Source organism: Epinephelus lanceolatus, chromosome 21 (assembly GCF_041903045.1).
Source record: "Epinephelus lanceolatus isolate andai-2023 chromosome 21, ASM4190304v1, whole genome shotgun sequence".
Classification (NCBI taxonomy): domain Eukaryota; kingdom Metazoa; phylum Chordata; class Actinopteri; order Perciformes; family Serranidae; genus Epinephelus; species Epinephelus lanceolatus.
Window position 1 is genome coordinate 1,800,908 of NC_135754.1, and position 27,051 is coordinate 1,827,958.

Here is a 27,051-nt window from a genome sequence, read left to right on the forward strand (position 1 = left end):
TAACAATAAATCATCTCTGCAAATACCATGTTCCCACTGGAATGAACACACCAAACCGCCACTCCTAGATGACACACACACACACACACACACACACACACACACACACACACACACTGCTACACACAGTCTTAAAATAGAATTAGTTCTGCAAATAAAAATACAACCTCTCCCACAAATTGAAGTCTCAAAACCAAACATGTTCAGTGAACTAATGACGGTAACTTGCAGTAACAGTAACTACAGTAGCTGGATGACCAGTAACTAATGCACTGTTCTGCATGTACATGTACATGCAGAACAGTGCACGTGTGTACATGTTCTGAATGTATTAATAACACACACACGATTTTGAAGTTTCCAATGGACCTTGGACACATAATGCATGATGAACACTTCTGTCAGAAAACAACATATATAAATCCGAGCTTAAAATAGTGATAATTCATCAAAATCACTTTATTCTACATCTCATTTAAAATTTGGCCAAAAATAAAGCGTTTGCATGATCTAACCAGCATGCATGACAAGAGTGAAAAACCAAGGCTTTTTCAACTCCAGGATTTTCATGTTCAGCTTTTAACTTTTAATTTTAAACATCAAAGGGTAAGAATCCAATTAGTAATTTATCGTGGAGGGAGGGACATGCATTTTCCACCCGTCATTCAGGGAGGCTCAAGGAGAGGTATTTGTAGGTTTGGACAGGATCAAAATAAAAACAATGAAGTCACACCCCAGCCACACCCCTCCTCTGATAAATAAATAACAGTTCCTAAATAATTCTAAACTTATTGACCTGATGGTTTTGAATGATGGTAATCATGATGTGCTCCAGGATGAGACTACAGTCTAAAATAATTCTCCAAATCAACATGAATATTTGTAGGATATATGAAAATATGAGTGACATCACAAGCTAAAGGATTAATTTGTTTTTTTTTACCACTGTGTTTCTAGTCATTTACCGTAACATAGCAGTCAAGAGAGCATCATGGGAGGAGCAGTGGTGGACGATGGACCTCCTGGGGTGAAGGCACCAGATGGCGGCTGGGGTTGGGCAGTGTTGGTTGGCTGCTTTGTCATCACTGGCTTCTCCTACGCTTTCCCCAAAGCTGTCAGCGTGTTCTTCAAGGAGCTGATCCGAGAGTTTGACGTCGGCTACAGTGACACTGCCTGGATCTCATCAATACTGCTTGCCATGCTGTATGGCACAGGTAGATAAGGATAGCACACGTCTGAGAGTGATTAACTGTTGGCATGTGTACTGCGTACTGATGGGTTGATTGTGTTTTCATAGGCCCTTTGTGCAGTGTGTTAGTAAACAGGTTTGGCTGTCGGCCAGTGATGATGGTTGGAGGGCTCTTTGCCTCACTGGGAATGATTCTGGCCTCCTTTGCCACCAGCATCATACACATTTACCTCTGTACTGGAGTCATCACAGGTAACACAACATACATGCCCAAGTAGCAATCACGAACATGTGACAAGGACTCAAACATGCATGCATCCATATTCATTCTGTAAAGTCAGACGCTGATTAGTTGCTTCTTGTTTTATAGCTCATTTTCTTTAAATACACAACAACAATATTTATGAGACATAACAAAAGATGTCAGTGAAAAAGGTACCTACATTTCAACCAGCTGCCAACGCTTAAAGGGAAATTTCGGTTTATTTCAACCCGTCTCCTATCGTCCTAAATTTGTTTCAAGTGACTAGTGACATAGAAATAATAGTTAGCATGTTAGCCGTTAGCCTAGATACAGCCGTAGTGTCAGACCTGTTAAAACGTAAGTGAACGGGCATACCTTCAAGTGCAAAGTTAGTTCACTAAACAAGTTTTTTTTCCACAAAGACCGCCTCATATCGTTAGGATAAATGTCAGAGAACATATAGAAAACGACATGTAAACGTGCTGTCTTACCTTACCGGTGTGCTGCCATGTGTGTTTATCCCTCTAGTTCTGCTTTCCAAAGCACAGCCGAAATATATCTCGCCAGCTCTAGATAAAGCCCAGCTGGATACTGACGTTACTCCAGGTGGAGGTGTCTCGTCCTCGGTCACATCCAGACCTTGAAAATAAGGCTGCAACCGCTCCCATTCCTTGCAACAGAGGCATTCCTCTGCTGTGGGCACTGGGGCACAGCATTCACAGGTACACCACCAATCTCCAGAGCTACGCAGCCATTCCTCCCCTCTCGTCCTCTAACGTTACCTGTTGCTCCTCTCTCTCTCCTCCTCCTCCATTCTTCAATTTCACGAAGCTCTTCGTCAGTGTATTCTGGCTCAAATAAATAAGGGCGGCCATCAAACTCTGCAAAATCAAATTCCTCCTCCACAAAGTCGAAGTCTGGCAAAAAGTCAGCCATTATTCTATAAATCTTTCATAAAATAAATGAATGAACTTTTCAGGCAGTAGCCTGAAAAGTTCATTCATCCAGTTCTGCCTTCCAGCTGTTGCTGCTTGTTCTTGAGATATTTCGGCCACGCTTTGGAAAGCAGAGCTAGAGGGATAAACAAACATGGCAGCACACCGGTAAGGTAAGACATCACGTTTACATGTCGTTTTCTATATGTTCTCTGACATTTATCCTAACGATATGAGGCGGTCTTTGTAGAAAAAAAGCTTGTTTAGTGAACTAACTTTGCACTTGAAGGGATGCCCGTTCACTTATGTTTTAACAGGTCTGACACTACGGCTGTATCTAGGCTAACGGCTAACATGCTAACTATTATTTCTATGTCACTGGTCACTTGAAACAAATTTAGGACGATAGGAGACGGGTTGAAATAAACCGAAATTTCCCTTTAATATGGTCAGTTGCTCTGTTCATTCCTCAAAGACTGGTCCACAGCAGCACATCCTGACAACTACTCTATAAAGTTGCCATTCAAATGTGCTGTGGATGTTCTTGCTTCACAAAGAACAATAATGGATCTTTTAGTGACTCCTTGACCTTTCCTCCAGTGCCACTATGTGGGCAAAATCATCAGTACCAAAAAAATATCCAAACTGATGGCCAGATTGCCATGTGACCTCAATAAGCAAATTCCTGCTCCTCAGGGAGTGAACCATAGCCCTCTCAGCATTACTTTAGTGCCACCCCCAGGTCACAGTGGGCCTCATGCAGGAACATTCTCCTAAATTTCTCTTGTATGTTCTCTTAATTTCCTGTTAAAAGAAAAAATGAGAAAAGTCAACTCCAGATGCACCAAACATTCTTAATCATCCAAATTTGCTCTTACCCATTTTTCAAAAAAATTTAATCTGGATCAGAGTGATTGAGTAGAAGATGAACAGATCACAGTAATGTAACAATATAATCATTAGGAAAAGCCAGGTGGTGCAAATTTCAAAGCTTTATAAATGCTCTGACTCCTGAAACCTTGTACCAACAATCAGCAGCTGCTCTAAATAGCTGGCTAGCACTCTGCACTAGTAAAAGTATTAATTTTAAAAAAAATTTTAATTTTAAATTAATCTAATCTAATCTAATATAATTAATAAAATAATTAAAAGGAAAAGCAGCAAGTCCTCATATTTGAGGAGCTGGAACTATGAAATGTTTTTGCATGAAAAATGACAGACATAATAGTTGCCAATTAATTTTATAATCAGCTGACTAATCATTTCAGCTGCACCTGTATATTTGCATACTGTCTGTGTGCAAATATCTTACATTTGTTAAGCAACAAGTAACTAAAGTAATCAAATAATTGTAGTAGAGTAAAAAGTAAAATATTTCCATCTGAAGTTTAGTGGAGAAGTGAATTAGCATGAGATTTATAAATACTCAAGTAAAGTATAAATACATCAAATCTGTAATTTAATATAGAACTTATAGAAGAATTTACTCTGTTAAATTTGTTTATATATGGCTTCCTGCATGAGCCGCAATGATCTAATATGCAGATTATCATGGACTCTTCTGAGCACATTCATGCTGTCAAGTTGAAATATGTGTTTGATTTTAATGACAATATCATTTTTTTAACCTCACTCTTAGATGAACTACATTCCAGCCTTACTAGTGATAAGACTCTAGGAATAGCAACATTCCCCATGTAGTCCTTGTAGATACTTCACTTGCAGAGAGGCAGTCACACTCTTCTTTTCCATGAAGAACCATAACCTTTTACCTATGGATGGGTATTGAACCTCAATAGTTTTTTGGCACAGTTTGAAATGGAGTATTAAAAGGATTTTTTCTGTAATATATTGTTTTTATGTAACAGTGGTGGAATCAATGCAATTTCAATTTTATTCATGAAGCCCAATAGCACAAGTAACAATTTGCCTCAGAGGGCTTTACAGCATTCTACATCCCTATGTTCTCTGTCCCTCGCCATGAGCCAGCCCTAACTGTACGTGGTCTTGAGTATACTCTTAAATGTGCACTGTAAATAATTTCACTGTAAAATAATAGTAAAGAGCTGGCAGCACAAACGCCAGCAATATACTGTAATTTCACAATATACAGTAAAATAGTAGCAGCACAAATGCCAGCGCTATATCCATACTTTTTAACATTTTCACAGTCTATTACCGTAAAAATGAAATGGTGCATATTTCTGTGATTATTTGGATTTACAGTAACATTCTGTTTAGGGTGTTACTTGAAATCCTAACAGTTTACTGTAGACAGGCACAGTTGGTAATGCAATAACTACCTTTAGCAATTTAAACATTCTCTAAAATAATCAATCTTCAGTGCAATTCACATTACAACTGTATTATTCTGTGGGCTACAGACATCTGCTGATATGCATTTCTATAACTATTATGCGTAATAAGCAATAAAAACTTAGAAATCAAAATGAAATACCTTTATTTACAAGGGCAGTGTCAACAAGAGAAACGAGCCCATGAGACTTTCTAAAGCAGACAAAAACAGCTTACTGCTACTAGCCTCTTACTAGTGTCTGTGTGTGAACTATGGTGAAAAACTAAAATTCTTAGATTCATCTTGTCAGAGACTTCCCCCAATCCCTTACCAAACATGACAACACCTGAGATTGGAGCCTCATTGACATTTGTTTTTTTTTGGGGGGGCAAATGTCGATATTAGGAAGTAAAAATTCCAATATTAGAATGTCTATATATTAACAAGTATGTCATTCCTCAGATGCAGACCATAAAATTAACGTTACCAAAATGAATCAGGGAAAAAAAAGGCCCATAAATATAGACTGACTGTTTGAGCTATTCAAATCTCCATCTCACTGATAAATGACAACACCCAGTTTCCAAAAAATACTTACTGTGTGGGGCCTTGGTCCTGTTTCTTCAAGTGGAGCAGTCTACAATGCATTGCCAACTCAAGTACCAATACATTTTACACACAGCATTTTAGTGTTGAAGACTGGCTGTAAATAAACAACAGTTGCTCACTGATTATCAGGTGATAGAGAGAATGCCAAGGGCAATTTGGGCTTATAATACAAAACAACAACAAAGACTGATGAGAACACATCTTTGTTCCACAGGGTTCTGCAAAGCTAATTATTTCTGTAACACTGCCTGTCTCTCTCCTCAGGTCTTGGTCTGGCGTTAAACTTCCAACCGTCTCTTATAATGCTGAACCGCTACTTCAGTGAGAAACGTCCTCTAGCCAATGGCTTGGCAGCAGCGGGTAGTCCTGTGGCACTGTGCTGTCTCTCCCCACTGGGACAGGTTCTCCAGTACCAGTATGGCTGGAGGGGTGGGTTCCTCATACTGGGAGGCATACTGCTTAACTGCTGTGCCTGTGGTTCCCTCATGAGGCCCCTGTTGCCCCCTAAGAGGGCTCAAGAGCTGGAGAATGGCTCTCCCATAGCTGCTGAGGAGAAGAAGCTCCAGCCAAAGAGGAAACTGTTGGATTTTAGTGTGTTCAGTGACAGAGGTTTTGTCATCTATACCCTTGCTGCATCTGTTATGGTGCTGGGCTTGTTTGTGCCCCCTGTGTTTGTGGTCAGCTATGCTAAAAGCCTTGGCTATGAAGACACTAAGTCTGCACTGCTGCTCACCATCTTGGGATTTGTTGATATGTTTGCTCGGCCTGCATCAGGACTCATAGCAGGCATGAAGTGGGTACGACCCAGAAGTGTCTACCTGTTCAGCTTTGCTATGATCTTCAACGGGTGCACCGACCTCATAGGATCACAGGTAACATTTTTTTTTTTTTTTTTTTTTGTTAAAATTTAAAACAGGGACAGTACATATTGATGAACATTAAATGTAAATATGTAGGATTGTAGCCAATGCTTAATTTCCATCCTCAGTCCCTTGGCAGGTTGATGTTTAACTAATCAAAAAACAAAACAAAAACAAAAAACATAAACAAAACAACAATGACAAATAAACAAACATATAGCGAACAGTAATACAGACACAATAGACCAAGAATTGGGGGACCAGTTGAAAGTGTAAAAGTGCTTGTGTGCTAAGTTAAATTAGTTAATAAGTTAGTGGAGTTGTAGGTTCTATCACAACAAGAATGGAGAGGCACATATATCCATGTATAGGGGATTTGCAGTTAGGGACATTTTATTTTTCATAAGGGGGTATTGCAAAAAGGAGAAGGCATGTCAAATAATTTTTAAGCACTCAGGAGGGACATATGTTTTTTTATTTTGGCTTAGAGGAGGGGCAGACAAATTTAACTGGCTGTATTTATGCCTCTGCACCAGCGATAGCTGTAGTCAGAGGCATTATGGTTTTTGGTTGTCTATCCATCCATCCATCCATCCATCCCAGTCTTGTGAAAACAATATCTCAAGACCACCTTAAGGGAACTTCTTCGAATTTGACATAAACTTTCACATGGACTCAGCGATGAACTAATATGATACTTGTGGCCATAGGTCAAAGCTCACTGTGACCTTGCGTCAGTTTCATTTTTAAAATTTAAGTGGTTGTATTTGTATATATTTTACCATAGATTTTTGAAGAAAACATGTTTGAAAGGCATGGTTCCCAGAAATTTCACAGTTTATCAAAGCCAGAAGCTGTGAAAAGAGATATTATTCTTGAATTTTCAGTTTTTGACAATCCTTCGACACATCATTTGCAAACGCTTCTGTCAAAACAGAACCAACCAAATCTGACCTTAAAATGGTGATATTTCATCAAAATCCCTTTATTCCACATCTCATTTAAAATTTGGATAAAAATAAACAGTTTGCACAAACTAACCAGCATGCATAACAGGAGTGAAAAACAGGCGTTTTTTTTCAACTCCAGGTTTTTGTCTTCAACATTTAACTTTTAACTGTCAAATATCAAAAGGTAAGTTTTTAAAATCTTATGACTAATTTATGGTGGAGGGAGGGTCATGAATTTTCCACCAGTAACTCAGGGAGGCTGAAGGAAAAATATTAGTAGCTTCGGGCAGGGTCAAAATTTAAAAAAAGGAAGTCACACCCCAGCCACCCACCTCCTCTGAGGGGTAAAGAACAGTCCCTTACTTCACCAATTTACTTGAAACCACATAAACTGGACATAACTAGCTCCTACAGGAAAACAACAGGTAAGATTAGACTGATTGTATAGTTAGGCTCAGTCACTGTATGTCTGATTAATAAGGTTTGTCCTCTATAAACTGGTCATCATGTCATCTCCTGTTTCTCTCCTTACAGGCGACTGATTATTCAGGTCTGGTGGTCTTCTGTATCTTCTTTGGCATGTCATATGGCATGGTGGGAGCACTACAGTTTGAGGTCCTCATGGCTATCGTAGGGACAGAGAAGTTCTCCAGCGCCATCGGTCTGGTGCTGCTGATGGAAGCTATTGCTGTACTGGTGGGACCTCCTGGAGCAGGTCAGAACAAGAGAGGGCTGAATGTGAATGTGTGAGACTTGTAATACTTAAAGCTCATAATTTTCAATTTTATAATACACACTACTGCTCAAAAGTTTGGGATCACTGGGAAATGTTCTTGTTTTCCATGGAAACAGTAAGTAAGTAAGTAAGTAAGTAAGTAAACTTTATTCATATAGCACTTTTCACAGGTAAAAACCACTAAGTGCTTCACAAAAGTCAAAACAATAACAAAGAAAACAAAACACAAAGTATAAACATAAATGCAAAGATGCATAGATATGAGAAAAAAAAAAACAAACACAATTAACCAAATGCCAGTTTAAATAGAAGAGTCTTTAAATGCATTTTAAAAGTATCAACAGAGTTTAAACAGCGTAGTGAGAAAGGCAAAGCATTCCACAGTCTAGGAGCTACTGCTTGAAATGATCTGTCACCTCTGGTCCTAAAGCGTGTGTGAGGAACAACTAGCAGCCGTTGGTCACATGACCTCAGACTGCGGGTGGGAGTGTACGGCTGTATAAAATCAGACAGGTAAGAAGGAGCTTGTCCCTGCAAGGCTCTAAAAGTGAGAACTAAAATTAGGTTAAAAGCCTTGCAGCAGAGTTCTAAACAGCCTGGAGACGGTCAAGCTCTTTCTTATTAAAACAAGTAAAAAGACTGTTACAATAATCTAAACGAAACGAAATAAAAGCATGAATAATCATTTCCAGTTCAGCCTTTGACACCAGTGTTCTTATTTTGGAAATGTTCCTCAGATGGAAGAAGCAATTTTTTGTTACTAGTTTTGACTGATGCTCCAAGGACATCGTTGAATCAAAAATAACACCTAAGTTCCTCATCTTTGGCAGGACAGACGAGCCTAGAGCACCAATATGCTGCTTAATCTGGGGGATAATGCTATCGGGGGCGATAATTAATGTTTCCGTCTTGTCTGAGTTCAGCTGTAGGTAGTTGTCACTTAACCACTGTTGGATGCTAGTCAGGCAGTTGATTAAGGAAGACAGTTTGTGGAGCTCAGTGGCCTTGAATGAGCAGTACAGCTGGATGTCATCAGCACAGAGATGATATGAAACATTGCTAAATTGTCTAATTAACTGTCCAAGGGGAAGTAAGTATAAAAGGAACAGAATAGGTCCTAGGACAGAGTCCTGAGGTACCCCACATGACAGCCCTGACATGATTTCAGACATGATTTGGTTTGCAGAAACACTAAAACTTCTGTCAAAAAGGTAAGAGGAAAACCACTTTAAAACCGAACCAGAGATCCCAACCAGATCCTGGAGTCTATTAATCAAAATATTATGGTCGACCGTGTCAAAAGCTGATGAAAGGTCTAACAGAACCAAAACTGTGTGTTTACCAGAATCAGCTGACATCAAGATGTCACTGGAGACTTTAAGTAGTGCTGTTTCAGTGGAGTGCTTGTTGTGAAAACCAGACTGAAATATGTCCAAGACCTCATGATTCTCTAAAAACACTGTGAGTTGCTCTGCTACAACTTTTTCTAAAATTTTTGATATGTATGGCAATTTGGAAATTGGCCTATAATTTTTTGGGCTGTAATGGATCCAGACTGGGCTTTTTGAGTGTAGGTTCCACAACAGTATGTTTAAAAAAGCTAGAAACCACACCAGTTAAAAGCGAGGTATTAATTATCTCCGTGATACGGGGGCCAGTTGAGTCAAAGACTTTTTTAAATAGTGCAGTAGGGAGAACATCAGTAGGGCATAAGGTGGGTTTCATTTTGTCCAGCAGAGCAGTGACATCATGTAATGACACAGGTTTAAAGGAGGACCAAATATGAGTTGGAGACAGATAGAGACAGTGTTGAGAACAGTTGATGGAGAAATGCTAGAAACACACATGAAATTAGTCTGAATAGGAAATATAGCAAATGAACAAGCCATGCTGACACTGTCAGAGTTAGAAAAAAAAACACCTTTTACAACAATTACAGCCTGGCAGACCTTAGGCATTCTAGCTGTCAATTTTTCAAGGTAATCTGATGAGATTTCACCCCATGCTTCCTGGAGCATCTCCCACAAGATGGATTGGCTTGATGGAGTCCTCCTCCATATGATATGGTCAAGCTGCTCCAACAACAGCTCAATAGGGTTCAGATCTGGACACTGTGCTGGCCACTCCATTACAGTCAGAATTCTGGCTGACTGCTTATTCTTTAAATATTGCTGAGACATTTTGAAGGTGTGTTTTGGGTCATTATCCTGTTGTAGGATGAAATTGGTCCCAATTAAGTGCTGTCCACAGGATATGGCATGGCCAAAATCTTGTGATAGCTTTCCTTAATTAAGGTCCTTCCACTCTGAACAAATCTCCTATTTTACCATCTCCAAAGCACCCCCAGACCATCACGCTGCCTCCACCAGGCTTGGCTGATGGTATTAAGCACAGTTCTTAAATCTTCTCATTTATTCTGCGTCTCACAAATGTTCTTCTGATTGATCCGAAGACCACAAACTTGAACTTATCTGTCCACAACACCTTCTTCCAGTCTTCCAGTGTCCAATGTCTGTGCTCTTTTGCCCATCTCAGTCTTTTCTTTTCACTGACCAGTCTGAGATATGGCTTTTTCTTGGCAATTCTGCCATGAAGTCTAGCATCCTGAAGTCACTTCTTCACTGTTGATACTGACACTGGTGTTTGATGGGTACTATTTAGTGCAGCTGCCAGTTGAGGATACTGTGAGGCGTCTTTGTCTTAAGCTACACACTCTCAGATATTTGTCTTCTTGCACAGTTGTGTATCAGGGCCTTCCACTCCTTTTTCTGTCCTTGTTAGAGCCAGTTTGTGGTGCTCTCTGAAGGGAGTAGTTAATGGCATGGTAAGAGATTTTAAGTTTTCTCGCAATTTCTCTCATTGAATAGCCTTCCTTTCTAAGCACAGCAATAGACTGACGGGTCTCTAAAGGAAGTTCTTTCTTTCTGGCCATTTTGAGCCTGTAAACAAACAAACAACTGCTAATACTTAAGATACTAAACTAACCTAGATGCCACGTTCCCTTTTTGGTTCCCTTATTAGTACAACTGTTTTCAGCTGTGCAACACAATTGCAAGAGGGCTTTCTCATAATCAATTAGCCTTATAAAATGATTAACTTGGATTAGCAGCCATACCAGGAGATTGATGCAGAGGACTGACAGTTGCTTTTAATAGGCCTCTATGCAAAAATGTAGATCATTCTTTAAAAATCATCTGATTAAGTTTAATTGTTTGTGGAATGCATAAAATTGTTTGTGAAATGGAGGAAAATGTTTGTGAATTGCATGAAAATGTGTTTTTTATTTGGTAAACAAAGAAATTTGCAAGTGAGCCCATACATTTGAGTGGTAGTGTGTGTATACATACATATATATATATATATATATATATATATATATATATATGTTTTACATGGTGGCACCATTTGTTGGGACTTAAGTCTTAACACGGGCCTGACCTCGTAATAGATCTCCAATTAAAGTATCAAATTGGCTATCTGAAATAATTAATAGCTATTAATAAAAGTAATTTGTTATTTTAAATAATGTGACTTAATTTGCATTAAATCACCTCTTGGGGCACCATTCCCGAAAAAGGGAAAATGACAGCCAGTTAAAGATATCAGTCTCAAAAGATTCACTAAACTATCAATTTGGAATTTTGATTAATAATTAAATTAATATCAATAAGCAAATTTAATAGTCTTGATGATGCAATGAGCATTATTGAGAGGTTTGTCATACTTCTCTTTGACAGAACCAGCACCTGCACCAAGGTAGATGACGCAAGAAGGAAGCTCTTTCCACGGAAAAACTCAGTACAGCAGTGCTGGTTCTGTCAAAGAGAAGTATGACAAACCTCTCAATAATGCTCATTGCATCATCTGGGATCTCCATTGGTCCACTTGCCAGCGTCAGTAGTGCATCTGTCAGTTTTGGCAGTGACTTCCATGTTGACCATGCTGCCTTCTTTCCATGTCCAACAAAGCTGGATACAGTGTCACAGCCTGTCAAAGCCTGTCAAAGCATGGAACATTGGAAGGGCACATGACATCTCTGGTCCGAGACATGCAGCCATTTGGTGGGCTGCAAGATAGCGAAAGCTCTTGCCTGTTCCGAATGAAACATATTTTTCACTTTAACTGGTCTCTAAATTATATTTGTGGTGCTGAAAACATGGTAACAGTAGCTTGGGGGGGTGACCAAAGTGTTCTATTCCAGTATATTAAAGGGATAGTGCACCCAAAAATGAAAATTCAGCCATTATCTACTCACCCATATGCCGATGGAGGCCCTGGTGAAGTTTTAGAGTCCTCACATCCCTTGTGGAGATTGGCGGGGGGAGCAGCTAGCACACCTAATGGCAGACGGCGCCCCAGACTAACGTCCAAGAACACAAAATTGAATCCACAAAGTATCTCCATACTGCTCATCCATAGTGATCCAAGTGTGCTGCAGCCCCGACATAAAAAGTTGTTTCTAAAAATGTCATATGAACTCTGTTTTTAGCCTCATTGTAGCCTGTAGCTCTGACTGCTTCTCTGTGCTCCGCGTTCACATGTGCGCGTTTGCGCGAGACCAGCGAAAGCACAAGCTTTGCTCACCCATGTTTACATCACGTGACACGTGCACCGCAGGGGGAGACAGCAGTAACCACAGAGCTAAAAGATAATTTGCACTATGGTCTTTTAGCAAAGGACAGCCCAACATGTCTGAAGACTTTGAAATTGAGGAGGAACAGCATTTCTTTGTTGAGCCGCATTTGTTTGAGCCCGAGTATACGGATGGAACTCAGGCTACTGGACAAAGCAGCCGCCGCAGCTCATAAGCCTAACTCTCAGCCAGCCACACAATACTGGAGTCGAGCACTGGAAACCTGGTGGTGTAGTTGTTTCAAATGCAAAGCAATGCCAACGGATGAGGAAAGTCTTTGCTGCTCAGACTGGGAATTGACAATGCCTGCACTTGAGAATGTGCACATCAGTACTGACGAGGCTGCTGCTCTTCAGAGACCGTGCATCACCCTGAGCGCGCACAGGTGTGTGTGAGTGTGGAGCACAGAGAAGCAGTCAGAGCTACAGGCTACAGTGAGGCTAAAAACATATGTCGGGGCTGCAGCACACTTGGATCACTATGGATGAGTAGTATGGAGATACTTTGTGGATTCAATTTTGTGTTCTTGGACGTTAGTCTGGGGTGCTGTCTGCCATTAGGTGTGCTAGCCACTCCCCCCGCTGATCTCCGCAAGGGATGTGAGGACTCTAAAACTTCACCAGGTCCTCCGTCGGCATATGGGTGAGTGGATAATGGCTGAATTTTCATTTTTGGGTGCACTATCCCTTTAAGCTATAAATGTACCAAATTTGGCGCTTTTATCGCAAAAATGAACAATTTTTTAGCTATGCCGCCCAATTTATTAGTTTGTTAGCAGAATTATACAAAAACTGCCTGACTGATTTTCACAAAATTTAGTGGAGGGATGTAATACATGCCAACTTAGAATACATTAAATTTTGGTGTTGATCAAACTCAGGGGGCGTGTCCACAGGCCTCCCACACGTGGCCGCCCATTCACTTCCATTCATTTTTTGGATGAGGATTATGTGAAAACTGTCCAACCGATTTTCACAAAACTTGGCGGAGGCATGTAGCATGGTCCAACTTAGAAGCCATTACATTTTGGAGTGGATCCAATTAATGGGACAGGTCCATGGGCAGGTAGGATTCAATTGTCTGCTCTGGCCACCAGGGGGCAAGTTTCTGATGCCCTAATATCCAGATTTGTTCTAAATATATTTGTCAACACATCTGCCAAATTTGGTGCTTTTATCACAAAAATGAACGATTTTATAGCTATGCCACCCCACTATAAATACAAGCTTGGTGTATATATATGTGTGTATGTGTGTAAGAGAGAGAAAGAGAGATAGAGAGAGAAAGACAAAGGTGGGTGTGGTAATCAGAGGGCTGTTTGGCCTACAAAACGAAATGGCTGACAACAGAGAACTACAAGATGGCCGAATCAAAGCTGGGCTCAGGTGTTTGTCTGACCCTGTGGTCAGGACAAAGACAAATGAAAAGAAGCGGTACATTGAGTAGCCTGTTTGGGTGTAGCTCTGTTGAAATCACAATCAACAAGTTAAACAGTCTTGCTTAAAGGGCCACTGTGTAAAATGGGTTGAAAACCGTTGAAAACAGTGACATCAGTGGTCAAATTCTAGATTGCAGGGCTCACTCACTCACCCCTCCCGTCGGGTAAATGACAGTGGCCTCGTAGGGACAAAAAGCCTTGCGCAGACACGAGTTTTTCAGGAGTAGGTCTATCTAGATTTTTATTTAGAAATCTAAGCCATATTACGATATTGTAATGAATCCCTCACGAGCAGGAGACCAGAGTAGAGTTCGGGAAAAAGGCCAGTTTATTTGAGCACTCCAAAAACTCCGGTAACACTCCAGGGGGTAAAAGACTCCGTCCCAAACTCTGACTCTTCTAGCGTAACACACACACTCCATACACACATACTCATTTACAATACCTAGTGGGTACCCCCTCCCCTCTCTGCTCCACCAATCTCCAGCCCGCACACTGACTGACAGCGTAGCTTGTAAACAGAGCTCAGCTGTTTATTTAGCCTAGCAATATCTCCGGACTATAGTAGCTGCAATGGACGACTTTGAACGCGATTTTGAAGAGTTTCTTGTAGCGGACACAGACCCAGAGCCATACCTGTTTGAGCCGGAGCATGCAGATGAGGAAATCCATGTGTTGGATGCTGAGCGGGCGAGATGAGAGGCTGAATCCTCCGCTCCCATTTTGCTGCACGGAATGGGATTCGGTGCTACCATCGTTGGGGAGATATATCATCAGGAGGAAAAGTGCTGCAGAGAGTGCATCACAAGGAGTGAAGTTGCGTCTTCTTTTCCTCACAGATGATGGTTTGGGTTCATTCTCTCCTGTTGCGTGGTAAGTGTGGTCCATTCGCAAACTTTATAACTAAAAAAACTTTTCACTACTCTCCATCGACGAACTACTAACACTCTCTGCTGTTTCCTCCTCTTTCCTTCCTTCCGCTGTCTTCGTTGGTTTATTTATACACGCGAAACGCGTTCTCTGGCTGGCTGGATTGTCAGCTAGGGCTGCCTTACATACATGGCGGCACAAGATGGCGACCTCTCTAAAGCAAGGCCCTTGCTATATATATATATATATATATATATATATATATATATATATATAAAAGCATAATTATAAGGCTATGAAAACCAAACAAATTTTATTTTATAGCGATTATACACTGGCCCTTTAACCTGTACAGCTGTGATAAAGCTATTCCCAGTTGTAACATTACTAGGGCTGTCCTCGACTAAGAATATACACAGTCGAGTCTGATTCGAATCTGATTGCCTATAGTCTACTCAAAGTCAAATCTTTATTTATTTATTTATTTATTTTAAACCAGTTAACAGAGCTGAAACACCCAAATTCTGACTTGGCATGATGAATCTATTCTATTGTAGGCTATTGTTCCATACATTTTATCACACATTATTTGAAAGTCTGCATTATGGTGACTATAACGATAATAAATATTATGCACATTTAGAATATAGAAGGCCCGGAGCTTACTGTAAAAAAGAAACCAAAGCAGGTAATCGGGTAAGGTACAAAACCTTTATTTTTCAACTTGCATCCATAACGAAAAAATTTCCCCTGTCAATTATTGCAGAGCAACATGCCAAAAACAAACAAAAAAACACAATATGTCAGCGATAAACCCACATAATAAATAGACTACGTAGCCTACATAGCCCAAACTAAACGAAATAAAAGTCAGAATAATGAAACTAAAGTTAGAAGGTGCATAAAATAAAATCAAGTCCAGTGCATGTCCAGTGCGTAATCATTTTGGAGTTCCTTTGCGCGCTGCAGAACATTGCCTGTAGCCTATCCTTTTGGACATAATAAATAGACTCAGAGCCTACATAGCCTAAACTAAACGAAATAAAAGTCAGAATAACAAAATAAAAGTTAGAAGGTGCATAAAATAAAATCAAGTCCAGTGCGTGTCCAGTGCATAATCGTTTTGAAGTTTCTTTGCGCGCTGCAGAGCATTGAGGTAGGCCTGTAGCCTATCCTTTTGGACAAGTTCACACCTTTAGGCTAACCAAGTTCAAATGTCAAAAACTAAAAATCAAATGGATTGGCTTAAAGGTTTTTAGCCTACCTGATCACACAAATTAGTCTTGACTTTCACTGCGCCTGTGTCCACCTAATTCTTTTCAAATTATGCGAGAGGAAAACTAACTTGTTAACGTTGCTCGGGAGAAGTGCACTTCTCGTTTTGCTGATAATAAATCCAGCTTTAGAGAATATCCTCTCTGATGGTGTGTAGGTGGATGGGATGCAGTGGACTCTTTTTGCGACTCTGGACAGCTTTGGGTATCTCTCCTCATTCTTTTGTCACTATTCCAGCGGTCCTGTACTGCTTTTTGTGTGATCCTTTATATAAGCCTTCATCTTGCTGTCCCTTTCATGTGGCTGTTCATCCTCTTCATCACTGGACAGCAGCATTGACATCACCTACTCCCTCTCTCTCTCTGTTTTGGAGGTTGTGTCGGCTCACTCTCCTCCACCACGCCCGTGTCATCATCATCCCTTTCTGTCTGCGGCCTGGTCGCTGACTCCTCAGCCAGACTCTCAGCTAGGTTGGCCACCACTGAATAAGCCCGGTCCATTTGCTGATCCGTGAAAAAAGAAAGCTTCTTGAAACGTGGGTCAAGAATAGCTGCTTTGACATAAATGCTGCTCTCCAGGTCTCCCTCTTTGAGATTCCATCGTCTGTCAATCTTCTCGGTTAGTGTATTATTCATGGATTTAACGACCTTGCTGTTGTCATCATGCACCACCAAGTGCCGTTTCTTAATGTTCATGAGCATGGGGACAGTGGCAGACAGCGATGCATTCATGTCTTGGGACAAAAGCTCTGTCAGGGTGATCATTGGCTGGAGAACACTGATTGTCTTTCGCGTTCGCCACTGGGATGTCTTGAGCTCCAGGTCTTGGATCTTTCAGCACAGCTGAAACCGGCCCCATCTGCTCTAGCAGGCGTTCAAGCATCATGTACACAGAATTCCATCTAGTCGTAACATCTTGTATTAGTTTATGCTCAGTGACATTCTGTTCTTTCTGTTTTTCTGCAAGTGCCGCGGTGGCCTTAGCACTTTTTTTGAAGTGAGAGACGAGGCGCCTTCCAGCAGCGACAGTGCGACACACAGGATGTTGCTTGAGCTGGAGAGTGTGTCCTGGCTCCCTTCACGTCTCCCCAAAATGGGTCCTCAGCCACGATTGGTGCATAAAACCATATTAGTTGCATTGTCGTGGACAATAGAAATGACCTTATCTCCTGGAATGCCCCACTCGAAAATGCTCTCTTTAAGTATCTGCAATATGTTCTCCTATGTGACTTTCTTCCATTTTTTTCGTTTCTAACACATAACATTCAAGTTGCCAGTCTTCTGTAATGAAGTGTGCTGTAACTGTCAGATAGGCCTCCATTTGGAGCGAGGTCCAGATATCAGTGGTCAAGCTGACTGCATCACAACTGTTAATTAATGTGGATATCTCTCCCCTTGTGGATGAATATTTCGCATTCACTGCATGCATGATCATCTCTCTTTTGGGAGTGGTGTATCCTGGCTCAAGTGTGTGCATTAATCCCTTAAAACCTTTGCCCTTAACAATGCTGACTTGTCATTTATTTCTCTTTTCCTCTTCTCAGAGAGTGGTGGTCTGAAATCAAGTTTCTTCTGAGTTAAACTTGGGCCCGCTGCTGCAGTACTCGATGAGCTCTTGGTGTGTGGGTGATTCTGGGAGAAGAAGAATAAAATATATGACATTAAGCCCTAGCTAGCTACATCATATAACAGATTTAATAATATGCTAACCAGAGGGGACAGCATGGCTGTTTTCCTGGCGCCTACGAGCCTTGCCTATAGGCTACTTACCTGTTTTAAATGGTTGGCCATATTCGTTGTTGATGAGTGGTACGCTAGTTGTAATTGACACAACTTGCATCGGACTTTGTGGGGATCTTTCTCCAGTTCGAAATGCTCCCACACTTTAGATTTTTTTAGAGGACATTGTGACAAGACTAGCCTTGGCCTACTTCAGTCAGCGTGCGCCCAGAAAACTGAAAGATGCCGCTTTGTCACTGCTCTGATGGCGTAGTGATGGTGAGTTTATTCACCACATTTTCACGCAACTGCAATGACGACTCCGAGATTGAGACTCGACTTGGGCTCCCGATTCGAATCAGTCGAATCTTCGAATCTTAGGGGTCAGCCCTAAACAATACCAATTGTTGAATGGATGGAGGGAAGAGTTGGTTTGAGGCGTGTTGCTTTTGTTAGCCGGCAGAAGAAGGCTGGAAAGAGCTGTGGTTCCAGAAGCAGTCTTTGTTATGTCCTTGTTCCGAAGGTGCGAGGAAGCCGGTCGCTTTGGGTCTGTGGGGAGTTAGACGCTTGGTTGCTAACTTAACTTGGTTCTCCTTGTTGCTGGAAAGTTAGTGGCAAACCTTGTGTTTGCATACTAATTTCTACTGAGATGGTGGTAACTGCAGTTTGTAAAGTTGTATAGCTTTGCGTATTCAGCAGCTGCTACGGCCAGTTTCTCCTCCATTGTTTACCAACTGTAAACTTGTCGTGAACACCACAGAAGGCCCGCCTCTCAAATCATGTGATTGGACAATGGGAAAAAAGCGGAGATGACATGGGGAGCTTCTCCGCTCCACGAGCTGAAGTTTTTTCAACTTGAGGTGTTCAGTCTCCAGGCGCCTAGAGCGCAGAAATGCAAGCTGCATAGCAACACAAAAACAGCAAGCAAAAGGCTTCATTCTCATAAAACAATTACAAAAAGCCACCTCCAGCTGCTAAAACACTTCCTGTGTGAATGGGGCCTAATTCTAACCAACTAATGCCTGGTTCACACTACACAACACTTCTGTCTGTTCTGACAGTCACTATGTCACATTACGCGATTATGGAGTCATAAAATCGTGTCGTGACTTGGCCGAAAGATATGACAGACTATACAGTGGTCCACACCAATTATCCCCGGTCATCTTTCACGACGTGTGTGATGTGATCGGGTTATTCTTGTCATATTTTTATTACTTTTACTATTTCAGTCACTGTGTCTGTTCATGTGCCAGCCGAAATGTTGTTGTAGTAACGTAAAAAGCGCCACCAGATGGCAGGAGCTATGTTTGAAGCACCGTATGCAAACATGGAAGTCACTGAATCATCCACAAGTTCCTGCAAGTCTTTCACAATATAAAAGCCTATTTAGAAAATGAAGGGATTCTCTCAGCCGAAGTTATAATGGGAACAGATATAGGAAATGTTGAGTTTAAAATGACGACGCGATGCATTAACTTTATGTAGTCTGCTTCAAATAAAGCTGGTAGCCTCTGCAGTTGTGGTAAGTAAAAGCCACTATTTTTTAAATCTTCTTACTTTATGTCTGTCTCCATTATAAAGAAATAATGTTGTTTGCTAGCTTGATGCCAATGGCAGTACTCACTGGGTTGCTAAAGTGCCTCTGCTGTTTCACACCATAATTTTTCCCTTTTTACACTGTGTGGTAACATCCCCAGAGGAAATATCAAAAACCCTGGGGTGTTGTTATCATACAGTTGTCCACGGCAGCAGATCGTTCTGTGTTCCCATTCGTCAAAGTGACGGCTGTGACGGGAGAAGTCGTGAACGACAAAAAGAAAATCAAACATGCTAGACTTTCTGTTGGAACGTCATGAGGCATCCCAGACATGGCGTCGGTTGTCGTCTACTATGACACATTATACAAGACGAAACGATGGATTATCGTGTACGGCACTCATTGTCGTTCGCGTAGCTGCGTCAGGCTAGAATCGGGCTGATATAGTGTAGTGTGAACCAGGCATTAAATGAGCCAGCCCTGGACTTTGAGGTCCAACTGAAATTCTACTGCATAGTATTTTGTGACATCATGACACTGCTTTGTAAAAAGGAAAAACATTTTCCCAAAATGACATTTAGTGTATGTGCTGCTGTCATAACAGCAGGCATGTCATTTGTATCCATGCTTTAAAATTGAGACCTTCTTGGTATGTAGCCCCTCCCACCACTTAGACCACAGTGACAAAGACTCCAAAGAGCTGTGGACTGAAAATTACAGTAGCTTTCTAGCCATGGACACAAATGTCCACTAAGGAAAAGTTTATTCACTATTGTCATTTAGCAGCCACTGATGTTTCTCAGTCGTCTTTATGTTCTTCTTGTAGTATCTGTCGACATGAAGGTGTTTCACCTAATGAGTTCAATAACAATCATGCTAATATTTTCACTCCCCACCAGGTCGCCTCTTGGATGCTACCAATCAGTACATGTACGTCTTTCTGTTGGCGGGCTGTGAGGTCACACTGTCAGCCTTTATCATCGCCATTGGTAACTTTCTCTGCATTAGCAAGAAGAATGAGGATCCACAGGCTAAGATGGAGATGGCTGTCACTGCCTCAGAGAAGGAGGAGCTGAACTGTAGGGTGGAAGGTGAGGATGATCATGAAGACAAAGAGGAGCCAAAGGAAACAGAAAATGGAAACATCAGTGCTTTGAAAGTAGGGGAGGAGGCGACGATGGTGACGGAGATGGTGGAGAAGGTTGGAGACGAGAACACAGCGTTATGAATAATCAGACAAGTGAAGAGAAAGGACAACCCGTGCACCGAGAGGACATAGGAGGATGATCTGTGGCAAAGACAAAGCGAGGAGTCACATTAAGAGTGAGGGGTACGAACAGGGGGTTGATCTTGTCCTCTACATGAAAATTCACAGTTTGACATAATGGACACAAGGCAGAGGTTTCCCCTGAACTGCTTCAAATGCAACATTTTAATCAGATTCTACGCATTACTGTTAATTAGTTAAATGACGAATTACAGTTTGGTCCAAAATAGAGCAATTCCTCTGGACATGAAATGTCTCACTTTACTGGCAATAGATACCAGCTTTTCTGGGTAAGAAACCTACTCTGTACTGCTGTCTGCTCACACACACATTTCATTTTGAACAAAGACACTGACTTCTACTATTGTGTACCGTTTCACAGACAGAACCTGTCTACTTTCCATTTCCCTGAGATTTCTAATAAGCTGACTCAAAAAATGCCACTCAATATCCAAGAACTGGCTTTTTCTTGAGCTTTCAAGCACATCTCACAGCCTTCTTCACAGGATGGGGTTAGAGAAGTATTTCACTGCTGGAAAAATTGCCTAAAATTTGTCTGTCTATGCAGTAGAAAGACTCAAATAGTTTTGAATTTGTTGTTACATGTCCAGAGAAAACAGAGAAAAATTAAGTTTTTGCTCAAGAGGGAGAAAACCTCCAACTACCAGAATGCACTGCACCACACCAGACAACTCCACCTGGAGGGTGACGTAATGCGAACACGTCCCAGGCCCCTAGGAGAGCAGCTCAGCCTTGTCACAAATTTTCCTCTGTGGCCACTCAGCAGCCCAAAAACAGACCACCACCGTAAAAAAGACATCTGTAAAACTGTTGACAGGACAACTCAAACTGCAAAGAAGGTCAATTATGAATCTTTATATTCTGAATTTTTGAGCCATGGAGGTTTTATATTTGTAAAACTCTCACTTAAGTTGAAAAAAGCGATACAAGTTAGAGGGGGTTACTAATCTGAAGATAGGCGGGTCGCTCCTCCAATCCACGTCAAAGTATCCTTGAGCAAGATACTGAAGCCCAAATTGCTCCTGATGGTTGTTCCATCAATGTGTGAGTGTGTTAAAAACTGAGTAGCAGGTGTCACCTTGTGTCGCAACTGTCACTTTCCGTATGGTCGCCTCAGCCACCTGTGTATGAATGAGTGTGTGAATGTGTAAATGTTACTCATAGTGTAAAAGGCACTTTGAGTGGATGGAAGACTAGAAAGGCACTACCCAAGTGCAGGTCCATATACCAACACCTGTTATCACAGAACCTCCATGCTAAGGTCATAGATGACAATGAAGCAAACTTCATTTACTAATAAAGACTGTAAGATGCTGTTTGAAGCTCTGGACAAATGCTAATAAGTGGACCCTGTGTTGAGAATATCTTGTCACACCACTATCCAGATTGTATTTTGTAACATTTTATGTAACATGACAACTCACATTCAAAAACCAGTTGTGAAAATAAATTATTTAATATTTGGGGCAGTCAACATACACCTCGGCAGCTCGATTTCATACTGTAGCTGTTCACTCATTCCTGCAATTAAATTCAAGTCTGTTTTGTTGTTTGATGACTGCTGTGAACTACTTACTGAGACTTTATTAAGTTGCTGCCTGATTTGTTTTTGTCTGTAGGATACTTGAACAAACTTGAATAGTTAGACACAGTGCAGTGCATGGCTGTTGTATACTCAGCTGATGAATTTACTGTATGTCCTATGTATTTCTCACACTGTAAAGGTCTGCTTAATGCTGTAACCCTGAGAGCAGTTGTGTGCTATATGCCCTTTGTGTATCTGTGTGATCTAATGCTCAACACTGAGAGCAAGGACAACTTGCTTGGGTGAAGAAATGTAACGCACACCTGCTGCACGTACTGATTTTCTGAGCTGTGTCTATCACAACATAGATGTCTGATGCCCAGTTTTCCCTAAATAAATATATTTTCTGTGGAGAAATATGACTAAATGACATCTTTGTTCCATTTAGTGACATACTTACATCAATATGAAGTGTGGCAGCTTAGAACCTTTTGACGCAACCAGTGTTGCCAGATCTCGCGAGACAAATAAGCAACCAGGCCTGTGAAAACAAGCCCAAAACAAGTGACTTTTTCTACGGAGCCCCCCTAGGTTCCAGTGAGAGAAAATTAAATAAAATATGTGCACAGTTTTACAGTCCGTGGGGACGGATTTTAAACTGTGGGTACAGATTGTCAATTTACATCCATGTGGACAGATTTGTAAACTGTGTGCAGTTTTGCAAAACTGTACCCACGGTACACAGTTTATTTATTTTTCTCCCCCCTGAGCTTCAGGACAATGACTACAAGAGGGAGTTAAACCACCTTTTAACATTATTTAACATTAGAAAACAGATGGGATATCAAATATAGACTGATGTACCAAGTACATTATATACACAGTAAACCTGATAATTACAATTTGCACACACAAATAAATATCATGCTGAATTCACAAATTCTTAATTTATTATTGCTTTTTATGCACTCATCTAACTTTTTTCTTTTAGTTACAGGACTGATGTTTTCCTAACCAGAAATAAAACACATTACCCTGCTCTGCCTCTGATTGGCTAGTACTCGTTGCCATCAGAGTCAGAGCCAATTAGAAGCAGGATGCGGGTGGGAAAAAATAAAAATAAAAATAAAAAAAAATATCTGCTTGACAACTTATTATGGAGCTGGGAACAAGCCCAAATAAGCAACTACGCTTTAGAGAAAAAACAACAAAAAAAAAAAAAAACACGACCCGCGACTACCAATATTTGTAAGCGACTTTACAGAAAAACAAGCCCAAAGTCGCTTATAATAAGCGGACTTGGCAACACTGGACACAACACATTTCTGAAACATTTCTCTTTAACTTGCTGTCAAAGGCCACAATTTTCACTCTACATACATAATTCTTGGTAGAAATGGAGTAAAAATTGTCCTCTTCTATCAGTGTTACTTTGGAAGCAATCAGACCTACACATTTGGCACAGTGAACCTGAAAGTCAGAGAAACTCCACCAACTGATGCACTTAACTCCATGTCGAGAGAGACCAGAAATCTCTGGAGGACAGCATATCATACCAGTTTTCTAGCTTGCAACAATTATCACATTTTTGACTCCACAAACATGATAACGACATCCAGGCGTTCAGGGGAGAAGCTTATCTCTCTGACCATCACGTTATTTTGATGATTGGGCCAACAGTTTGGGAATAATCTCTGGGATAATGATCTCCACTAAAACAGCTCTCTCCTGTCTGTTCTGTGCCCCTCTTTTCTGAGCTCTCTCAGAACCTGTGGGGGTGTGTGCATCTCACAGTCTCAAGTGCAGAGATTAAAGCAGCAGAAGTGTTACTTTAAACAGCATCTTAACATTATAGATCGGTGTTTTCCATCTATCACATACTACTACAGCCTCTATTACTAATACTACTGTTGCTACTTTTGGGATTATGTAATACACAGCATGAATTCATACAAATTAAACCCCTTACCATCTTTCTGACTATTCCTACTACTTCACCTTCTTTTTACACAATTTTTCCACATCTTTCATACATAATGGGTATTTTACTGCTACTACAATTACATCTACTTCTGCGACTACTACTACTACTTCTACTGTTACTACTGTTTCTGCATTTTTAGCCCTGGTCCCCCCCGGTCACTGAGATCTGATTTTTTTCACAGGCACAAGGTAGTCAGACAAAAAGGTACAAGTAATTCATTTATTTACAGTTTAAGTACACAAATACAGTGGCAAATATAAATGTGAGAAAGTAAATCTCATTGCTTACATAATTCACTAGGTGTAGCGCGGCTGACCAAAGAAGTCAAGGGTCAAAAATCCAAAACTAGAGAATGAGCAGCAGTTATAATGAATTACAACAGGCCATTTTATTCTGATAGACATGGCAGTTATTTATCAAAGCCGAAAGAGTCAAATTGTTTACTAATTTTAAAAAAAATAATCCACTGCTGCTGGAGTAGCCTGTAAAAGGATGAAGTTTTCCTCTCAATAAAAATATTTTCAATAACTGTTTAAAAGGGATTCACAGAAAATGCATTTTCAGTGCCCTTGGCAATTATCTGTTAGCCACATTGGTGCAGGATCACTAAAACTTGAATACTGACAGCAGTATCCTTTGTGATAGCAAAGGATGTCACACTAAATGTCTTTAAAATTCAGTGCAACATCTCTGCCCTCACCACTGGTTTGTTTAATAAGCCCATGGCTCTCAGGGGGGTATGCTGATGGGAAGATGACTACATTTATGGCAGTCCAAACTTGCAGCTAGGTTCCTGGAGCAAGCCTTAGAAGTCATGTTCAGACCTGTCCCTACAGATGAGCAAACGTTTACACATCAATATTACAACGAATTCACAGCTTCAAAATTATACAAATAAGAAAAACAAGAATGTTTATCTGTACACAGTGACTGGACATCTGGTCAAATGTGTCATATGATGCCCTTCCCTCTATAAAGTGCACTCCTTTTGCACACACACAATAAAGGGAACACAGCTCATTTAGCAGTATACCAGAGCCTGGAGGTGAACAGACAGAACATCTTGTCATGAGTGACTACTTGACCTCCTGCACCCAAGATACCAAATTAGATTTTTGGTACATTCATGGGTTCAACTAACACTCAAGCCTCTGAACGTGATGCTGAAGGCTAACCTCTACAACATGCAAACAAGTGTTTACTTTCTATTTAATACAAATGGCTCTTACTGAAGAGAGCCATCAGTGGTGGTGGTGATCATTAAAAACAGAAAAAGTTGGTGGTGTTTACTGCAAAAGATAGAAAAGCAATTTTATTGATCAGGTATGAACTAGCAGACAGTGACAATGGAAATGTAGGGTCATCAATGACAAATGTTTCTGCAGAGGAAGGAGCCTTAACTCAGTCAGTCAGTGTAAGTGTCCCAGAAACGAGTGGCTGCCATGTCTGACCCTTTCACAATCTGGTGGTGTTTCTTTTTTTTTTTGGGATTGGGGGAGTTCCTGACAAAGTAAACACAACAGTCCTGAGCTCCAATGTTAGGGACATCAAACCTACACACAGAAATGGGGAGGGAGGGAGGGGGGCGAAGTGAGTGAGTGAGTGTGAAGGTGAAGGTGCCAACAGTACTGAGAGCAGTCCATCAGACAACAGTGTGTGCCTAGTCACAATATGGCCTCCGATGGTAGCTGTAGTAGTAGTAGTAGTAGTAATGAACAGTAGTATTAGTATGTCAGGTTGTTTCCGAGTGAATAGGGCTTGGTCCGCCAGGGTGCATTGTGGGGGCTCATCGAGGAGCTAGAAGATGAAGACCAGCAGTCGGTACACCAGACAACATCTAGAGGAAACACAGGAAAGGAAACAGGAGGGTCAAAAACAATGCACAAACTCTACATTATCTAAATGAGTGGATGCATTAAGCTTTCCATGCATGCATCCCTGTTTGTTCACGGCTTCTAGATCAACATGTATGTGGAGTGTTTTAATTCATCTGCAGTCTAAATGCATTTTCAAGCCACGAAATCAACTCAATTGTATAAAACTTGTGTTCACCTTAAAAGCTACATTATCAAAAAACTATGGAAACAGCCACAGGGTTGTAAGTAGGGTGGCTGATTGGTGCTTATAACAATATCCAAATATTTTCTGCTTTTGGACAGCATTTTTTAACTTGTTTTAAGAATTAGTTTTTCTTATTTCACAGAAATACATGCCTTAATACTGCTGTGATAAAGGGAACAAGCTCCTAGAGGTCTTACAACATCAGACAGGACATTTGCAATTGTACAAAATAAAAAAACTGCGTAAAAGGTAAGGGAGTGTGATGATAAGTGGCGAGGCTGTGAAGCAGAGATATACTTGCTTTTCACTACATGTTTACTAGGGATGAAGGAGTACACCATTATCTGTATCTGTTCCAACAGCTTAATTATCTGTATCCCTATTTGTACTTGGAATCGGTGGAGTTTATACCAAAAGTGGGTGGGGTTAAACAGAAGTGGGTGGGACCTGACCAGAGGTTATTATTATTATTCATACCAACATTTATATATTTATTATTAATTAGAATTTTTTTTCAGAACAACCTCTGAATTAAACTTCAGATCATTTTTGATCACAATTGAAAACAGCTACTGAAAGGAGGATTTTCGTTCATCACGAGTACGGATACTGACACTTTTACTTGTATGATAAATAATCTGTAACTGATAGTTTCATCCAAGTATTCAGCTCAACCCTAATGTTTACGTGTGCTTGATGGCTGTCTAATGTATCTGGTGTCCTTTCCCGGCTTTTGTCGTCATGTCCTCAGAAATTAATGTTACGTGTACACAAGATGCAATAGGCACATGCATGGAAGGGCAATGTCAGCTAGGGCTGGGCGATAAATCGATTTTATCGATTGATTCGAATTTGTAGTTTAGGCCAATTTGTTTTAGTGAAATGAAAATCAAGTTTTAG

At 40.8% G+C, this 27,051-nt stretch overlaps 2 protein-coding genes and 1 pseudogene across 7 annotated transcripts in view; 1 reads left to right on the plus strand and 2 right to left on the minus strand.

The window, feature by feature from the left end:
• Positions 1–22,523, plus strand: part of slc16a3b (solute carrier family 16 member 3b) — a 42,182-nt gene extending 19,659 nt beyond the window's left edge. For 3 of the 4 annotated variants that reach the window (XM_033611225.2, XM_033611226.2, XM_033611227.2), the window contains exons 2-6: positions 958–1,214; positions 1,298–1,441; positions 5,538–6,145; positions 7,618–7,798; positions 20,193–22,523. In XM_033611225.2, the coding sequence (XP_033467116.1) occupies positions 992–1,214; positions 1,298–1,441; positions 5,538–6,145; positions 7,618–7,798; positions 20,193–20,521 (1,485 nt within the window). In that variant the 5' untranslated portion in view covers positions 958–991 and the 3' untranslated portion in view covers positions 20,522–22,523. Of the gene's footprint in view, positions 1–957; positions 1,215–1,297; positions 1,442–5,537; positions 6,146–7,617; positions 7,799–11,556; positions 12,045–20,192 lie in introns of those variants that run through there. The other variant, XM_078163418.1, reaches the window with a different exon arrangement.
• Positions 16,720–17,463, minus strand: LOC144459458 (E3 SUMO-protein ligase ZBED1-like; annotated as a pseudogene).
• A 1,772-nt stretch (positions 22,524–24,295) lies between the features above and the next one.
• The window catches only part of csnk1db (casein kinase 1, delta b), a 40,649-nt gene continuing 37,893 nt past the window's right edge, over positions 24,296–27,051 (minus strand). For all 3 annotated transcript variants that reach the window (XM_078163419.1, XM_033610507.2, XM_033610508.2), the window contains one exon: positions 24,296–25,927. Coding sequence is in view for 1 of the 3 variants with exons in the window: in XM_033610507.2 (XP_033466398.1) it covers positions 25,877–25,927 (51 nt within the window). In the remaining 2 variants the exon portion in view is untranslated. The remainder of the gene's footprint in view (positions 25,928–27,051) is intronic.